We start from the raw sequence: 20,129 nt of genomic DNA on the forward strand, positions 1-20,129 counted from the left end.
CTCTGGAACAGTTTGTGTATGCAGCAGTAGAGACGACCAAGCTACAAACTTGCAAGCCAGACTTTACTCACAGAGCAGCTCATTCAAAACACAAGTTAGATCACATGAAACCTATTTAGAAGCCATTTTCACATTTGGTCATCAGGTTTCCATTACTTATGTAATGCCGGTGTGTCAAGAGACACTGGTAAATCACAGACCGCACTGCAGACCACAATCTTTGAAGCATTAGTATTGTGCCTATCCTGGCTACATTCTGCTCCTGTTTGGGTATCTCCCAGTTTCCCTTGAATTGCTCCAATCTCTACATTACTTTAAAAATTAAGAAGGTAAGCATCTTTTTGGTTCTGGAATGCAAGTGACCCGTCATGGGTTCATGTTACTTGTTTTCGTTTGACAACCCTCCTAGTTAATAGGCTCCCACACACTGTTTTATTGGAAGCATGAGTAAATAAATTCGTAAATATCCACGTTTTTAAACGAATCTATGTCCTAGCCAATGCTTTCTGCAAATAAACTAAATATTTGCATCTTCCCTCCGCCCCACCCCTCAAAATTTCAAACATTCCATGACAATGATGGGGCAGTCTTAATTCCACACCCCTTTTACTGTTCAGAGTATCTTCACGTCCCTATCAGACCGCCCCAGCTTCGCATATGCTAGAAGGAGATTTTGCCAATCTTGAGTGCATGCACATGTAGTTATTTCTCTGCCCTCAGAGTAACGATTACAGAGTTCCTGTAATTCCAGGAGTAGTGCAATGTCTGGACTGACAAGTGCATGGAGGAAAGACATGTGGGAGCCCGATTCTGCGATGCTCCCTCCCATTTGTTTCCCTAGTGATTCACACAGGCACAACTTGTAATCCTGATGGGGCCCAATCAACGTTACTGGGAGCACCTGTAATGAGTCAGTGTTTTCAAATTGGATGGAACTCCTTTCTAACTGGTTTGGTTTCTGAATGGTGAATGTTAAGATATACTTCTTATATTGTTCAACATCTACATGGCCCCACTAATATTAATGTTATCTTTCCAAATTGAAACTACATCTTATGCAGATGATGCTCAGCTTATCTTGGTCTTGGATAAGGACTCAAATTACTCTGTACGGAATTCTAAGCAGTGCTGATCTGAAGTCATTCAGTGGATGTTTTCCTACAACCTTAACTGGAACACAGATAAGACTGAGATAATGCTAATAGGCAGAGACAACCCTTTCAATCCAGTCACATGGAGGCCAGTAGACATAAATAATACAGTAGATCTAGTCGAAAACCTCGGGGTGAAATTTGAAGCCACTCTTACGTTACCACCACAAGCCTTGGCTGTGGCAGGGATGTGTTTTAATCTAATCAAATCACACACAAAAAAATATTTGACCTCATCCCCTTTGTTTCAAGGCAAATTGTAGCAGTAGCTCCGATTTTATCCAGACTGTATTATTGTAATAGCCTAAATGCCGGGGCAAATAAGCAGGTGCAAAAAAAATAAAACCAAAAAAAAAATAAAAAAATAATGCTACAGATGGTTCAACATGCAGCTGCTCGACTCGTTTTGAATCAGTCTGCTCACTCCTCGGCAACCCTTAAAACTCTTCACTGGCTGCCGATCCACAAAAGACTTATAGGGAATTTTATTCAAGCTCCTTTTATTTACCTTTAGAGCGTTTAGGAAATCAGAATCAGGACCTTCATTCTGGACCGCTCGGTTTACACCCTACACTCCGATCCTCCTCAACAAATCCGCTAACAACCCCCCCTCCCGCCCCCCATTTAGACTTAAATCTAGAGGAGGAAAGTCTGTAGCAAGTCTAGGAATAAGGGCATGGAACCTTTTGCCCATACAACAGACTCTTGGAGTAAGAGACTCATTAGTAAAGCTCTTGAGACGTGGATTTTTCACAGCTCCCGACTCCCTCTGTCGCTCTTTGGTGTAATCTATAACGTTCTGATTCTTCTGCTCACTCCCACGTAGCGCCAAGACGCTCCTTCCAGAGTGATGGTTGCGTTTTTCAATGCATAAATGATATCAAATATACGGTTAAGCTTCAATTTGAAAGGGTCTTCATGGCTTACTTTAAATATTGAAAGGGGGTGGCCTAGTATGAAATTTACTAGGACTGCAATATGCACAGCTCTGAGATTTTTCAAACATTTAATTCATTTTGCATCAAAATAAACAATAATCATATTCAATTTTTCACATGAATTTACACAAAATACATGATTCTTCAATGTGTATGCATTTATGCAGTAATAGACACAAGTAACTATCTGCGTAACTTTTCAAACACCCAATGCATTTCGGGACATTTGTGGTCCCTTCGTCAGGGGTAAACTGTTGGAAAAGAAAGGAGAGTATATATCAAAAATCTGCACGTTGCGTGAGCAGGAGGTCGTATTTTTTGAAATTTAAGTAGGTATACGATACCTTGTCATAGTTCACAGTTCATGTATCTAAGGAAAAGATTCAAAATAATGGAAATATAAGAAATACTGATCTCACTATTAGTTAGTGATAATAAATGAATGCAAGGAACCCCGATATCGTACCTGAATAGTTGTATCATTTTACATAATGTTCATGTTGCAACGTAAAAAAATCTGCAAAAATAAAAACTATGTGTTAACTGTGCTGTATGAAGCACTATATCTGGGTACGCTCGATGCTTGAAAGCGGAGCTTACCTTGTTGTTGAGAATTCAGATGGCGGTAAATAACCGTTACTGAAGCTGAGTGTTGCTGATCTGGAAATGAAGGACAAAACCTTATGATCCAGTCAAATCTGCTACTGAAAACCCATAGAAATGGGGTCAAAAAATAGAATGTGCTTACCGATTCAGAAAAACGTTCGTGGAGCGGTGTATTTCCCCGAGCGCCCTCGATCGAGGTTGGTAGCTCGTCAGTTTCAGGTGAGTAAATAGTCGCGCTACGAGCGCGAGCTTAGAAACTAAAAAAAGACTATGAGAAAACATAGTCGGGAAGAGAGACTCAAGTACTACTCGTATGATCGATGCGAGCCTAAAAAATCTATTAATTTTTCAGTGAGGTGTATATACAATCTTCATTGGAAATTAAATCTAATAAGAATCATTATTAGATAATTCGGCTGATTTACGAAATTGAATGAAAGCACTGTGAACGTGCTTATCGTGCACGGGTCGTTTGCCGATAAAGTTGTAAAAAAACGAACCTGAGCGGTTGCAGTGAGTGAATGTGATTCTAGGTGATGGATTCGGATGAATAAAGTTATGTAATCGCCAGGATTTGCATTACCTGGCTTCATAGAATAGTGTCAATAAACATAGTTTACACAATGAACTTTGGCAACAATATGTCAATTCAAAACATGTTCTGGTGTTTACAAATCGTGTAAATTATCTGGTCATTTGCAGCAGCAACAATTTAATACAATACATCATAATGAACAAAAAACTATGTAGTCCTTTGCTAAGGAAATTCAGACAAAAGGGAACTAATGTGTTTTAGAATGTGTAATATCAGGTAGGAGATAAACGTGGGTGGAATGCATTCTAAGTGGAGTACTTTCTGATTGAGTCGGGATCCCAAAGCGGAATGCCAGTATCATATGAGAGTAATGTTTTTTAGAGAAAACAAGCCATCTCAAACTTATCATTGAGTCCGTGCGGAGTAAGAGTTTTCAGCTTCTTTATCCAAAATGCCTCTCTTTGTAAGAGGTACTTTGAATTGTCACGATCTGTGTGTTTTGGTACTTCTTCGATGATTTGAAATTTCAGTTGGGCAATTTGATGTCGTGATTCCTCCCAATGTGTTGCTATACTGGACGTCGTGCTTTTAGTACGTATTTTACTTTTATGTTCCGTCAGTCTGATTTTCATTTTCCTCTCAGTTTTTCCGACGTATAATAGCCCACAGGGGCATTTGATGGTGTAAATGACATTTTCCGAGTTGCATGTTGTGCTGCTGTGGATTTTGATTTTTTCACCCGTTAATGGATGCAGTAAAGTGTCGCCTGTAATTACATTATTACAGTGTGTGCAGTTCCAGCATTTTTGTGTGCCTTTACTTGGTTCAAGAATCCTTGTTGGTTTTTGTTTTTTGGATAGTAGTTCCTTCAAGTTTTGGGCTCTTGTGAAGGCGAATAATGGTTTCTCTTTGAAGAGATTTTTGAAGTCAGTTTCTAGTTGGAGTAAGTTCCAATGCTTGTTGATAGTTTGTTTGATTTGGGAAATACACCGCTCCACGAACGTTTTTCTGAATCGGTAAGCACATTCTATTTTTTGACCCCATTTCTATGGGTTTTCAGTAGCAGATTTGACTGGATCATAAGGTTTTGTCCTTCATTTCCAGATCAGCAACACTCAGCTTCAGTAACGGTTATTTACCGCCATCTGAATTCTCAACAACAAGGTAAGCTCCGCTTTCAAGCATCGAGCGTACCCAGATATAGTGCTTCATACAGCACAGTTAACACATAGTTTTTATTTTTGCAGATTTTTTTACGTTGCAACATGAACATTATGTAAAATGATACAACTATTCAGGTACGATATCGGGGTTCCTTGCATTCATTTATTATCACTAACTAATAGTGAGATCAGTATTTCTTATATTTCCATTATTTTGAATCTTTTCCTTAGATACATGAACTGTGAACTATGACAAGGTATCGTATACCTACTTAAATTTCAAAAAATACGACCTCCTGCTCACGCAACGTGCAGATTTTTGATATATACTCTCCTTTCTTTTCCAACAGTTTACCCCTGACGAAGGGACCACAAATGTCCCGAAATGCATTGGGTGTTTGAAAAGTTACGCAGATAGTTACTTGTGTCTATTACTGCATAAATGCATACACATTGAAGAATCATGTATTTTGTGTAAATTCATGTGAAAAATTGAATATGATTATTGTTTATTTTGATGCAAAATGAATTAAATGTTTGAAAAATCTCAGAGCTGTGCATATTGCAGTCCTAGTAAATTTCATACTAGGCCACCCCCTTTCTTACATTACACGTGCCACGCAAGCATAAGGCAATATTGCACGCCTACCGGTAAAATTCTGTTTATCCTTCAAAATTCGAGTGCGCCCACCACCCATCTTTAACGTTACTTTAAATATTACCAGCACCATTGTGGCCCCAGATTTCACAACTGAATGGTTGCCAAAAATGCTTGTCACCTACAGAAGAGTTCCCCATGCAAAAGGATTGGCATCACTGCAGACAAATCTGCAGTTTCAAATCCGTGTTGTCAGCAGCAAGCATGGCGAGTGCTCCCATGGCCATCCAAGACTTCTGGATTAGCATGCCGGTTAAGCAGATGTGGAAAGCCTTAGACCAGTGACATTCAAAGTTCGGCCAGAGGGTCACTTGCGGCCTAATGGACCTTTACATGCGGCCCATCTGGCGAACAGCAGCACATGCTGCTGTTTAGGGGCTGAGCAATAATATTCAAAAAATAATGTTAAAAAAACAGGCAAGCATGTATTAACCTGCAAATAAATGCTTGTCCACTTATCGAACATGTTTTTACACCTTACACAATCCCTGACCCACCCCGACCCCCAACCGCCACCATGCTGGCATCAGTGCAGCCCTCGGTTTCACCACAGACTGTACTTTGCAGCCCCATGGCAATGTTTGCGAGTACCCATGCCTTAAGACTGAGCCATGATGACCTCTTCCATCTTTTTCTACAGCTCGCATCTGCTTATCCATCTTGAATGGGGACCAAAATAACTTTGTTGAACAAACCACTGTTGCATCCAGAAAGAGTGGTTTGTAAAGCTGTACTTCCGGAAATAGCCAAGTACTCCAACTCTGGGTTAGACCAAACCATCCGGCTAGGATAGAGGGAGATACATAGTTTTGGAGAGATGTTTTATAGAGTCACCACTGCCTTAGGGCTTACACTTCAAAGTGCACTAGTTTTGTGACAAATTTCCCAACGGAGACTGATGGCCTACTCTGCTGAGAAAAGACCCACGGTTCAGAAAACTAATGTGGACAGCAGTTGGTTCAATAAATGCATCAAAGACTCCTCCCTCGTGTCTTTCGATCCAACTCTAATGGACTAACCAGCCATCCCATGTTGGGGGGGGGGGGGTGCAGTTATCCAGCTCTCTGCACTATTACTCCTTCACCTCCTGCAGAAGATCCACACATTGTGAATGAACAGGTCCAGATCTCACTGGCCTCAGTAGCAGTCCAAAGCATGGAAGCTAAAGAAAGCGACATAAGACGGACACTGCCTCTGGAAAGAAGTGTGGGAAAAGGAGGTTGATGGGACATGGGATTATAAAAGGTAGGAGTAACACTGGGAGGAGAGTTGGAATTACTGGCACACTAATCAGCAGTCCCACATCCAGCTTATCTTCCCATGTGAGAAATACATTCCCACAGCTCTGAGAGCAGCTTGCCCAGTACATCACTTGCTATGATAAAGGAGAGTGAAAATGAGGGGCCCTCGAATGGAGACGTCACAGCTAAATGCATAAGCGGATTACGTAATTTGCATTTGGGTAGAAATGTGAAGAGTAAATTCCAAAGGAAACTAAAATAGTGTGCTAAGGCATAACACAATCGTTAGAGTTAAACAAGCAAAGATGTGTTAACATTAGGTGCACTGCACATTGCTACCGGGCATGCCAGACCACAAGCTACCCACCAACAAAAAATATTAAGATTGAGAAGAAAATTGTTTTCCGCTTATAAACTGACTGCAAAGAAAAACCCACTTTTCCAAAGACAGAATGCAACAACTTGGGACCTTTAGGATAGAGCCCAGTTTCTCTGGTAATGAACCTGCAAAACAGAGTCAATTAAGGATAGGACAAGAACACTAACCATTTGGACAACCTGCATAAAGTACAGGGGGGGGGGGGGGGGGGGAACATCTAAAAAGGGAATGGCCTAGACGTACAAAGAAAACTAAATGGAAAACGTGCAAGGAAAAGGTGAGGAGCAAGGCAACCCAGTGAAAGGTGATGAGAAAAGGACCAAAAGTCACCTGCTTCCAAAGTAGTGTCAAAATCCAGTGCTTGAACCATGGGCGGCACCCTCCTTTAACAGACGTGACTTGAATGCAGGTGGTATGAATCCGGTTCAGTGATGGGGAGACGAAAACACGAATAGTTACCTTTCCAGCAATGCACACTATGCCACTAGCAGTACTACCAGCTGCAGTTGTAGGAGTTGCTGAGGCGGTCAAGTCAATGGTTGAAGCTCCAGTAGTCTGCTCCTCCTTAGAGATATCCGTTTCAGAGTCCTACATGCAAAAAAAGCCGTTTATGTTCACAGCTGCTCACAAAATGTGAGCCAAAACCCTCAACCCAATACTTCGGTACTGGCCACAGCTTGACCAGAAGAACCACTGGAAGTTAAAAGTAATAAAACCCATCTTTAAGTGGAGAACTAAATGGATGCATTTGACCTGCCAATGACTGTTCAACGAGGAGAAGTATTCTGATGCAATCAAATGCAATATCAACTTTCCTTTTACCAAACAGACAGACAATTTAAGGTATAGGGAGATCTAGACATCTGTTTCTAGATTAGTATCAGCCATGACCTCAGAATATAGTTATTTCCAATGGGTGTTGCAGCATGGAATACGGAAACCACTTAGCTATGAAGGAAAGCCAGGAAAGAATCAGGCTTTGGTTAAAGCAAATAATCTGAGATGGAGCATAACAGCGCTTGATAACCGTTGTAAACTTAAGTCGATTTAGCAACACTGGATCGGGATATCAGAATGATTAAGTTTACATAAAGTTTCACCAATGCAGAAGATTTTCGGAGTTTGAGCTCAATAGAGGAAAAATACTCTGCATCCTGGTCTTTATTAATTTCACAGCTGAGAACATCTACCCACTCTTATAATAGCAGAAGCACAAGTGTGCAAAGACCCCCCCCCCCACCAACCCCCCCCCCCCCCCAAGAAGTTGCATCTAAATCTGAGCAGTCAAAAGTGACCACAATGCTTCGCTTATAAAAACACGCCTGGGAAGATCAACCACAACTGCTAAACCATTAAAATGCGTTCAGAACGGCTAATCAATACCATATTCTGGAGGCAGTGCTGTACCGCTTCCATTAGAAGATGGAAAACATTTCTAGCAATATTAAATAATCTGCAGACAAACTGAAGTACACAGTTATTGCCAATAACACATGCCTTATGTTATTAGCAGGTCACCATGCCCCAGAGTGGAGAGGGTGAAGAACTTGGTGAGCCAAATAGAAGGCAAAACTCTGGATAGTTTTTCATGACATCTTTGCTACCCTTACATTTATTATTTTTATTTTAATACAATTACAACAATGCAGCAATTGTTCAGTGCTATGTCATTTAGCAGTGTCGAAGCCTTTCAAAGCCACATCTCACCGAATTCAGTTCCAATACAATTTCCATTTATTGAAGTAAGTCATAAAATGGGTTGCACTCCTTGGAAATGTTGCCACCTGGGGACCCAGCTGTTAGTGTTTTATGGGACATCCCATTGCCCAACAGTTTCTAGAGCTCTGGCATAGTAGTCCATGTCTCAGCCATTCATGAAAAAGGAGAAACCTTATTCCATCTCCACTGGTGCACTATGTAACATAGCCAGTAACGTGCCAATGTGACCAAAGTGCACAACTGTCTAGGTCCCTCTAGACCCTTGATCTCAAAAATTGCCACACTGGGTTCTGGCTGTAACGACCTTCCTTTTACTCATTCCAATATGGGGTGTTTGTATCCAGTATCTAAAAATTGAGAAATCCCATATTGTAAGTATGTATGAGCCTATTGTGTTGCATAGTAAACAGTGAGGGTCATGGCACCAGTTCGTTTCTTGGAGTCCCTCGGGGTTGTAGTTTACCCTATGAAAGAATTTAAATTGCAAACAATTCTAAGATGGGACAATATTGCTAATGAACACAATTCTATTTTGGTCTCCATCTATTCTGCTTCTTCTAGGGAATCTCCCAGAGAGCACATCTTCGAACTGGTTGAGTGCGTGCAGTAACAACCTGTAAACCGTTGACATTTCTTAACCAACCTCCACCTAATCACTCAATTGTAAGCTTTGGCTCTGGAAGCTTGCATTCCAACACCGCTACCGGCTCTTCATGCATGTTTAGTGTGCCACTACTATAGGCAACAAAAGAATTGGGACTTGGTGGGTGAATTCTAATGTTAAGGCGTTCATCTTGATGCCCTTCTTGATGTCCCCAAGTTACGATATTCCATATTTCAAGGCCTAAAGCAATTTAAATAGGTCATGTGTGCCAGCTGAATTCCATGCCATTACAGGGCCTTGTGGGTGAGAAAGAGGATTCTAATAACTATGGCTAGTGTGTGGTGGCGCTGTTTAATGTGTCAACCTATCATGTTCTTATAAAAAGATCAAATTCCAGTCTAGTAGAAGAGCCATTTCTATTGCCAAACATCCAGCCATTAATGGGAATCAAACAATCACTAGATATCTGCTATCCTCAAATTTCCACTGTAGGATGGTTACACACAATTTCTTTAAATGACTTGTGAGACAGACAGCCCACAGATAGTATGTCAATGTGGACTCTAGTCCAATGACAAAAAGGCAGTAGTAGTTTTTCGGGGTGCGGAATTTATTAAAATACCTAATAGACCCTGGGGCAGGTTGCTTCATAAAATCTACTTGTCCTGTAACAAAATACACTTGCTCATTTGGTGCCACGTAGTGCAGCAACAAATTACACAAAAGTTGATGGATGGAAAACTGGAAAATGCAAACATACACCCCCAGTCAAAAGGATCTGGGTTAAATCCATTATTCTTTTGCTCACCACCCCAGTTTGGGCCTAGCCATATGCAAATCAGTCTTGACCCTCTTCCATGTGGGAACAATCCAGCTCAAACTGGCTGGGGCCAAACTGAGTTGGTGTGGTGAGCAAATGAATGAAGAATTAAACACAGATCCTTGTGACTGGGTGTGAATGTTTGCATTGTCCAGCATTCCGTCTAAGTTTTCCTGTATGAAATGTAGTTGGATAAAGAAGAACATTTAGAACACCTCTACCTCTAATGGATAATGGTAGGCCCCTCTCTGCTTCAATGCCTCAACTTAGTAGGTGGAACAGTGGGGTGACAGAGCGATCCCAGGTTATCAGTAGATTCTTCAAGTGGTCCATTACCCAGCAGAATTGAGTTATGCAGAGTCTTGGGGTGTGCACTTTGAACTGGAACATGTGGGCTCTTCTCAATTTACTCAAAGTCCAGAAGCAGGTCTGAACACCTGCAGGATTTTTATTAATCTTAATATGGTGTGGTCAGCCCCCCCCCCCCCGCAACTTATCAGCATAAAGGGATACTCGACCCTCCCATCTAGGTCCATTGAAGCCTCCAACCCCAGTGCATCAGTCTTGCTGAACTCTGCCAGTGGCTCCACAATTGGAGAGAATGAGCATCCTTGGCAAGCAATCTGCTCAATGGAGAAGTGAGGTGCATGAGGATACCACATGCCACGGCCCTTGAGGCTGTATAAAAGATTTTAAGTATTTAAAGAGGGTGTAAGTTTCTTTTCTCCAGGATTTGAAAAAAAAAAAAAGGGCAATTCACAGAGCCAAAGGCTTTATCAAAGTCGCTGGTGTTTTGTAGTCTTCCTTTACCAGTGCCAGATGCAGGCATCTACGACTGTAGATCATTCCCCAACCAGACAAAGTAATTTTGAGCTCCATGGGTCAATGTGAGAATTCTTTACTGATAGTGGTTATGACTTTCACCAGCATCTTTGCCCAACATTAATTAGTGAGATCGGGAGGTATAAGGAGCAATACAATGGGTATTTCTCAGGCTTAAGTATCACACCTTTGAAGAAGCTTCCCAAATGGGCTCCTTGCCATCAAACTGCTAGAAGATGAGGGGTCAGGAAAGATGCATTAGACTCCCACAAAGGCTAGGGAGTCCAACAAGGTCTTTTCTTGGATCTTGTATGGCAGAGATCACTCTTGTTGCCATTTGTTTATTAGCCAACCAGTAAAGCAACTTACCCACTTTATCACCAGGCCTCAAGTTCTAGGTTAGCTTCCCATCCAGTCACACCTGGAAGAATCGAATATATGTTGCTTAGGTGAGATTCTGGTGGTCTCTGGTTTGTGAAGTGTCTCGTCATCATGGGCTCCAATCACGTCTCACTCTCCATCTAGGACCTTCACGATTAAAATAAAATGGATTTCCCAGATACATCCACTCTACAGTCCTCCTGCAGTTTGAATTTGGACTGCACTGTATCTGGGTTTATTAGAAAGAAGGTCCCCCACTTCTGATCAGAGAAAGCTTCCCGAACTGCTCTTCAAAAGCGCCACCACCCATTTAGGAGTCAGACATGCCAGGACCTGTACTTGGACAGAGCAGCCATTGGGGAGTGGCTTGAGGGCTACTCCTACTTTAACGATTACTCTCTCCACCCCCCCGACCCCAACCAATTGTACACTGAAGCCCAGTGTTCAGAACATCACAGCCCAAAGAGCAAGTGCTAGAACAAACCCACTTGGCAGAGCCCAATGACAGTACTCTGGTAAACCTGCAGACATGGGTGGGCCAGATTCAGATTACCAGATACTTGGTGGAATACCCAGACTGAGAGCGAGCACAGATGACCAATTAATGAAGTGCCCTATAGTCCACGAAAGCATAAGACAAGGACAAGCCCCGGTACTGGGTTCTTATCAGTCCTGCAAATAAAGGCAGCCTTCTCACAGTTGTAAAAATGAAGTTACAATTGATATGAACAATGGAGTTACCACCTGTGGTACCACACAGACTGAGCATTCTCATTGCAAGATGATGCTCTTCACTCTGGTGAGAAAGGTTTATTTTCGGCCACACAACGTTGATAAGGCACATAACACTGCAGGCAACAACGGACAAGAAATGCTGACCCAGCAACAAAGGATCAGAGAGACACCGGAGAAGCATGGAAAATCACAACAACAAAAAGAAAAATAGAACAGCTTAGAAGCGCATTCAGCATGCAAACGTCTACAATATCTAAACAAGTTCATCATTACTGTTTCCTTCATCAACCAAACCTGGACTTCCAAATCATACTTGCAGTCATTTCAAAACCACGTTTTGTTACCAACAATGCGGTGATGCCATGTTTACCAGCATAAGTAGATTGGCAAAAAAAGATAAACAGACCATCTACGGTGGTGAAAAAAACACACCCAAGACAAAATCTTCAACAGTTTTAAGCTTAAAAATGGCAATGGAAAAGAAATACCCTGGATATCCCACACATGCAGAGAGTCTACAGAACAGTTTCCTAGTGATTTAAAACAAGGAGAAACCTTACAGCATGTGAATGTATTTTGTGGGCAACTTACTCATTAACTTGTACTCATGGGGGGGGGGGGGGTGGAGGACGGGCTACAATGGGAACCAGGGGTATTTCACCTGGCTCACTGGAACACTTCAGTAGACAGACCTATGCACATAGCTGCTTTTAAGGCTGTTACCTCAAACGAAGAGACAGAGGCTGGAGAGGTAAGGATATTGCAAGCCAAAGATCTCTTGGGTAATAAAACACAATGCACCTTGTCCATGCTTAATGTGGACTCTAAACTACTTAGCGAATTACTGCCATATGACCAGTAGGAAAAACAGGAGCAAAATACTCAGACCAGTGTGACTTTCTGCCCCAATTATGTTAAGCAGTACATTTGAGACATTGTCAATCCTCTAATGAAAGTGGTCTGTTCTGCATCCAGAATAATGGTTCGAGATTGTCGAATGACTTTCATATTTAGAATTCAGTCACATTTTATCTTTGGCCCACAATTCATACAGTGAGTGAAACTACTTTACCGTAAACCATTAGCATCACAAAACTGGGAATTGGACAGAGGATCTAGAAGGGGGTGTAACAATTCAAGTTTCCATGGATCCCAACCTACTGCAGTAGCCTATGAGAAGCCATATTCATCATGGACCAACAAGGATCAAGCACCATTCTACACTCCAGCCTTTGCTTCTTTAAGAGCTCCTTTAAAAAAACAAACTCATTGCATTGGCTTCATTTTTCAGGTGTTACAATATAGCTATATATACACGCGAGGTACATTATTTACAAGATATTTATGCATATTGTTTTGCCATGGTTATAATACATGCCATTTTAGTTTATGAAATCCCCCCCTCTCAAAACCTTCTATTTAGTCCCTTTAACAATACTTGCCCACCTCCAAAACACAAATACAAAACTCAACCTTAAGACTCAAGAAGCGAACACCCGACACTATTTATGGACGTCTTATATGATCGAGCTCTGAGAAAGGGAGAACGAAATACCACCATAGACCCAGGTCCATAGCAAGAGCACGTTCTGTCGTTCTACAGACAGGTAGTAGATCAGCTGGAATGCACATGGTCAGTTCCTTATGTATTAACTAAACATTATATAGACCAACAGAATATTGCACCAGAGCTGAAAACTAACAAATGGGACACCAAAGTGAAATGCAATAGTTTATATGACGTTACATTTGTATCTTTTTTAATTCATTTTATATGCGCTAGGTAGACCCAAACGTATCGGAGTGCTACACATGTTATGTGAAGAAACTTACATGAACTACATGCGAGGATTTGTGCATGTCGCAACAGTTGGCCAAAGAATATAGAACAATAAAGTATTAAGGTAGTTAAACAGTCCGAGAAAAAGAGCAATACAGCATTAAGGGAACGGTATTACTAAACAGAATATAGCTTGCACGAGTCAGGCACCCGCATTGGAGGATCTTCTCGCTGTGGGTTGGATCTTGGGGAAACGTAACAGGTTGCGGGCATGTTGCAGTAGTTTTTAAGCAGTCAAGATCTGAGGCTCCATTTGAAACAAGAAAAGGAGGGGGTTGAAGCGAAAGTCCTTAGGGAGAGAGTTCAAATTCCTAGTTAAAATTCCTGAGACAGAGCGCCTAGGAGGATTTCTTCTTCAGATTGAGGTCTGAGAAGTAGTGCGTTGGAACTTCAGTGCTCGGCCTCTTCCTGCTTTTGACAGTTTTGTTTCTAGGTATTTGGGATTCTTTGTATGAAGGGCTCTGTGGGTAATACAAGTGGTCTTGATTTTGCATCTTCCTTCAATGGGAAGCCAATTGAGACTCTTTAGTGCAGGTGAGATGTGGTCGAACGGCTTAATCCCTGTAAGGCAGCTGGCAGCCGCATCGAGAATTGCTCTTAGGCCACAAGATGACATTTTGTAGTTCCAATGATGACGTCGCTGCCATAGTCCAGTTTCGAGAGGTTGCACTACTGTCTTAAGATCAAAAGGGAATAGATGGTTTAACTTTGGAGATGTTTTAGAGTGTAGAGAGCTCCTGTGGCTTAGTTGTTGCTGTCCTCCTTCATTGCCCTTTTTTTTCCTTAAGCAGTTTAGTGTATCCAAATTCTTGAGCCATTCTCGGATTTGAAAAGGATTACATTTTTGGGAGAGGATTAGTAGCTCAGTCTTGTTAGGGTTCAGCTTTAGGGGATTGGTGTTTAATCTGGTTGGTGGTGTGGAATTCAGAAGCCAGATAATACTGTTACAATTAAGCATTTATTTGTCAAGACACACACACACACACACACACACACACACCCTAGTAAGAAACTACACAAGTTCAAGAAGCTCACTTATAATGTATGCTGCTTTCCACCAAGATTAGCCAAAGGAAAAAAAAAAAAAAAAGCTTTGTTCAAGGGCTTTGGCTGTACACCATGAAGCACGAGGGTGAAGGCCAATATTTACTCTGTAATACTGCACCAGGCTTTCATTAATAGATCCAAGAAGCTGATGCAATACTCCTGCCAAGAAATCAGATACTCAGACCTATCCAGCACAGCAAAAAATAGGAACAGGACACAATGGAGCGGAGAGCATGGCAAAACATTAAAATGCGGCAACTTGAATCAGTGGGGGTAGGACTGGCTTAGAAAAGACGGACTCTGAAGTTCTGCTCCATCAGAGAATGTGTACCAATTAGTGCACATGCAGTCAATATTATCAGATATCACAACATACCTGTGTTTCATCCGATTTTACAAACCCAAAAGGTAGGGAGATATTAATTGAAAATGTGTACCGTGGACAAAATCACTTCTAGGCACTTTTAAGTCAAAATTAGTATAATGTCATGGACCAAGCCGAGGATTGTAAAGTTCTTAGTTTTACCGTAAGTGGAGACTAATTAATAGATCTGTTATGATAGCAATGGGCTAAGTCACCCCTAACCCTACGCAATACAAACTTTGAGGATGATGCAAGCGGACCTGCGTGCAGCTATAATTAAACCATTCTTATGGTTCAATAAAAATCCTCCCAGGTACTAACACAAATTATCAGCGGTACAATAGTGACCACTTCAGACAAGATTCTATTACCTTCCACTTCGTGCAGAATTACAAGCAGTGACCACCTCAGAGCATCAGGCAAGGTCGCCAGCCAAATGTTGAATGCCTTTGTGTCTCATCATATATGCAATGCCACCCCGACACCCATTAACGACCATCAGTAAAGAGGTATCCAAATGCAACGTGAAGTAACACTTCTATATCTGCCTTAAATATTTTTTTCTGAAAACAGTAACCATCAGTTATGAAAATACACATGTTTACCCTTAAATATATCCTTTACAGTTTTGGAAACGACCCTAATTCATCAACAAAAGCATTGCAGCTATCAGATTGTGCTACACATTGGAGAGCTACTTATAGGTCGCTGAAGAGCTACTAAACACTTACGACCTACTTGTAGAACCCAGCTGCTCAGACATGCCGCTATATCTGAAAAACCCGGAAGATGCTGAAATGGATTAGTCCGATCTGGGGGGGGGGAAGGTTGGGGGAAATATCAAAACTTTTCCCACTGAAGTCCATCACTACAGCCAGTGAAACAAGTATTCCTTAGAAGAACTGCAGGTGGAGGTTTCAAAGGTAACCTGTAATAGACTCCGCAGTTACAGCACTAAGGCGACAAAGTATTACCCTTTAGAGGAGGAAAAGAGGGAATATGACTCCGGGTAGAGAAACCGTACAACAAAAGCCTACAATTACTACCTTCGTTCCAGTTAAACTTTTCGATTTGAGGCATAGGAACAGAAGCTGGCTTGCTGTAAACATTTTGGGTTGCCATAAATGTGGGAAGTGTAAATGCAGGAAGTTTGATGAGACTGATGCTGAAACATCCAACATTTTAATCAAACCAAAATCTTAAATCAGATTTGATCAGTGGAAACGCAACATTTGGGAGTATATCAAGTGTATCTTAGCCAAACAAGGTGTCCAACCAAAAGCTCCCTACTTGAAAGGTTCACTAACCTTTATGAGCATTAAAGAATCTGGATTTCAAATATCCAACAGTTGTACATTTCAATCTCGCACAAACAATTCAAAGAAAAAACATTTTGTAGAGCATGATCAGGTTGTACCAAATGGCGGGAAGGAGAGGGTGTGCGCAGGGCAAGGGAGATTGGGAAGACACAGTGCCGGATACACGGATACATACACTAGATAAATCATTGTTTAGATACCAAAAGCTACAAGTGCGGATGGCATCTTGTCCTATAGGTCTGAAGAATTACTGCCAAGGAATGAGCCCAAGAAAGAGGCAAATGACAAGCAAGCTGTATCGAAATTATATAAGCTATATGATCATTTTGCACTTTTCTTCTAATCTCACTTATTAAACAGATGTATTGGGGCTGGAATACATACATGTATGATAAAAAGAAGTATGAAAATATTGGGTACATCGAATTACAAAATTATAGATTTTGACTTTGTTTTCTGTTTTTATTTCCTGTTTGAGTTTCAGGAGATACAAATGTTGATCTAGAGAATAGGTCAGTTTCGATTTAATATTAAGTACAAAACCAAGTATGTAGGAATTACTGGGTCGGGGGAGGGACTCTTGCTGTGGGTAAGAGTAATTTTAAGTTCACCTACAGTGCATATGCGTTAGTGAAAGCTACTGTACATTTTTATTTTTTTTAAAGCTTATAAACCGGCTGAGAGCCTACCCCTTACTTGCCATTGGTTAGCCTACATAACTCATTCCCTTGCTTATCATTGGTCAGGGCCCCCTGCTGCTTCCACTTTCTCTTTGGTTATCTTTTAGTCAGGCACTCCATAAGAGTGCATGTGTTTGCAGGCTCAATTTAAATCTTCCCATCCCTCCTACTGTCCTAGTTTGCCTAGCCCCTCCCACTTCCCCGTTTTGTCACTGGTTTCCTTCCCTCCGATACCCTCTCGCATCTTTTTTGCATCCCCCCCCCACCTGCCTCAAAACAACAAGCTCTATGACGGAAAGAGCTGGACACGCCATATCACTTTGTTCTTATTTACTTTACACAATCTTTAAAAATGAAAGCCAAAAAGCTCACATGGAGCTATTGTGCTTTCCTCTTTTTTTTTTTTTTTTTTTTAAAGGAGACTTTGGCGTGGTCAACGCTGTCTGCGCAATAGCTATTCGTTTTTATTAACTTTAAGCCATGGTGCACAGCAGCTCACTCTACTGTGCAACATCTTTAAAAAAGAAATTGACAACGTCAATAGGTCTCAGATAGGTGAAGCCTACTGGCCATGCCGGTGCTGGTTTGTTAAGTCATGCTGCTGCGGTCTATGAATAGCACAGTATAAATATAATCAACAGGATACATCTTGGTTCATTTCTTGTGTCTCAAACCTGTAAATGATCAGAGAGCATACGTCTGCTTTTCAGGTTTATCCTTTCAAACCCAGACTGGCGACCAGTTTTCCTCATCAATTACTCATGCGCATTTCAGTGCTAATAGGTCATAAAGCAAGCATTACACCTTACAGGTATGCGTAGAATGCTAAACTGCTCTTAGGAGTATGGCCTGGTGGAAGTACCAAAACGTCTACCTTTTCCCATCTGATTAGATTCTTAAACAAGATCCCTTTAGTAAATAGAACGCGTGTCAGTCTTGCCATTTCAGATATTACTTTAATAACTTGTATGGGTCTTGTATTTACTCTATTGCTGTATTGTGGGCCACTGCAATTCATTTAGGTGGATATTGATTCTATTTGAATCTTTTATTGATATTGGAGTGGAGCTATTCGAGAATGTTATTTGAGCAGCGATGCTTTAGGTTACTTTTTATGGTTAGTGCTTTTGTCCTTAGTTCCTACCAACAGCATGGCAAATAAGAAACCTGCAATAGTGTGTGTCAATGGTGGTAAGCTATTTTAAAACCGAGTCAAGGGTTATAATATGGACTATGGATGTGCTCATTACTGGGTTTCTTTAACCTTGCGTTAGAGTTATTTTTTCTGGAAGGCAAGTGAGAATACACTGTGCAGGCATAAAAAGGAATAGGACCTCAGATAAATCTATGCATGCAAATGTCGAGCCTGCACTGTATGAAGGTACATACATGCCGTTTGAAAGTGTGACTTTTGGAATGAAGTGTTTATGTATCCAGTTTAACATTGACATTTGGGTATTTGTTTTAGCTTCTGTATACACTATGTTATTTTTTATACAACGATTTGTCCAATATTTAAAAACTTTTTTTATCCGTTTCTTTGTTTTGTTATATCCATTGGAAAGTTCTATGACTAGCTTTGAAACATCTGTTAGCTCTTTACATGAACTGACAAGTTTACTTCGGACCTAAGAAACATACATGTAAGAAAATACACACCACCTTACTTAATGAGGTATTAAGAATGGTTTGCTGCATGTGAATTGAAATGAAAAGAATTGTGGACAATACTTCAGTCTTGGAGCATGTGGAACATAGGGGGTTTACTCCAAGAAAAAGGAGCATGCTACCATACTTTGTCTGCTTGAGAGGATCATTTGGAAATTTAGTTTATTAAGAAAACTCAAGAAGGGTTGAGATCTGAGCAATACAGATTCACAATTAACTGCAAGGGACACAGCAGAAGTGAACAAATGTCGTTGAACTCTAGATCAAATTTGAAAGCATACTTATTCAGGGTTGCAAAAGATCTGAAATAAGCATAGTAGATCCTATATTTCTTCCAAGTTGATTATGTATCCAAATAAAGAGCTATCGAAACAGTGGATATTTGCAAAAATATTTAAACTGCATAGCATTTATGTCATAAATGTGAAAGGTAGGAAGAGGAAGTTCACTATCCACTGCTAGATATAGTTATTGCTTGGTAATCTGATTTTAGGAGTCATACATTTGATTTTAGGTGTATCATGATTGCCATGTCTTTAATACATAAAGATAATAATGGGTAAAGCTAGAGAATTTAATCATAGAAAGTAATTTCAACTTATTTAATGTTTACAAAATGTATGTTACAAGCAATTTAAAAAATAAATAAAGTACAGTTAACATAAAATGAAGAGTCATACAGGGTGGTTAGTGTCTTCCCACTGGCAGCGCGTCCAGTGGACATAGGTCAGGCTGTTTTCTGCATAGAAAGCCTGTGTATGGCACTCTAATTACATCTCACTCAATCGGGCAGGGCTCTCTAGTTTACATGACTATTACTGGATCAAAAAAAAAAAAAAAAAAAAAAAAAAAAAAAAAGGAGTGCTATATTCAAATGTTTTAATAAACAAACAAACTGCTGAAATCAATTGAGGGCCCAATTACTTAGTCCTTACTGAATATTAAGACACTGCAGCGGTATACAACACTGCCAACAGCATAGTACATTCTGAATCTTATAGAATTTTGATTACACCAGATTCATTTGTACTTTGCATTCTAAGGCACCTGAAACATTGTACTTAAAGCATACACACTGTTGTATTTAAATACAGTATTTGCATACAAGGAATTTAGAATGCAAGGGCATTCTAGCCCAGCGATGGCATATTGTATGTTCCATGGTCAGAGGCCGTTTGAACTGGGCTGGAGTGGTTACCTCACCTATGGATGAGATGCTCTATAAATAAAGAACCTTCTTTTATCTTAAACGATTTAACTTGCATTATTACGCTCATCTCTGCTTTTCTGCACTTTTTGCTGGACTACTGTTATGTGGACATTCATAGCTGCCAAGTGTTCCTATGGTAAATATCTAAGTCGACGCTGACCTTTTAACAGATCTCAAATTGTAATGAGACTTGACATTTTGCTATTAACATTGTAACTATAGTCTCAAAAAAACAGTACGGAAGTTGGG

General features: G+C 40.7%; 1 protein-coding gene across 7 annotated transcripts in view; it reads right to left on the reverse strand.

Moving 5' to 3' along the window:
• Positions 1-20,129, reverse strand: part of GRB10 (growth factor receptor bound protein 10) — a 642,351-nt gene that overhangs the window by 497,725 nt on the left and 124,497 nt on the right. For 3 of the 7 annotated variants that reach the window (XM_085607300.1, XM_085607302.1, XM_085607301.1), the window contains exon 3: positions 7,002-7,259. The exons of 3 other annotated variants lie outside the window; for them this stretch is intronic. In XM_085607300.1, the coding sequence (XP_085463426.1) occupies positions 7,002-7,259 (258 nt within the window). The remainder of the gene's footprint in view (positions 1-7,001; positions 7,260-20,129) is intronic. One more of the 7 variants, XM_085607303.1, reaches the window with a different exon arrangement.

This window comes from Triturus cristatus, chromosome 5_2 (genome assembly GCF_964204655.1).
Source record: "Triturus cristatus chromosome 5_2, aTriCri1.1, whole genome shotgun sequence".
Lineage (NCBI taxonomy): Eukaryota > Metazoa > Chordata > Amphibia > Caudata > Salamandridae > Triturus > Triturus cristatus.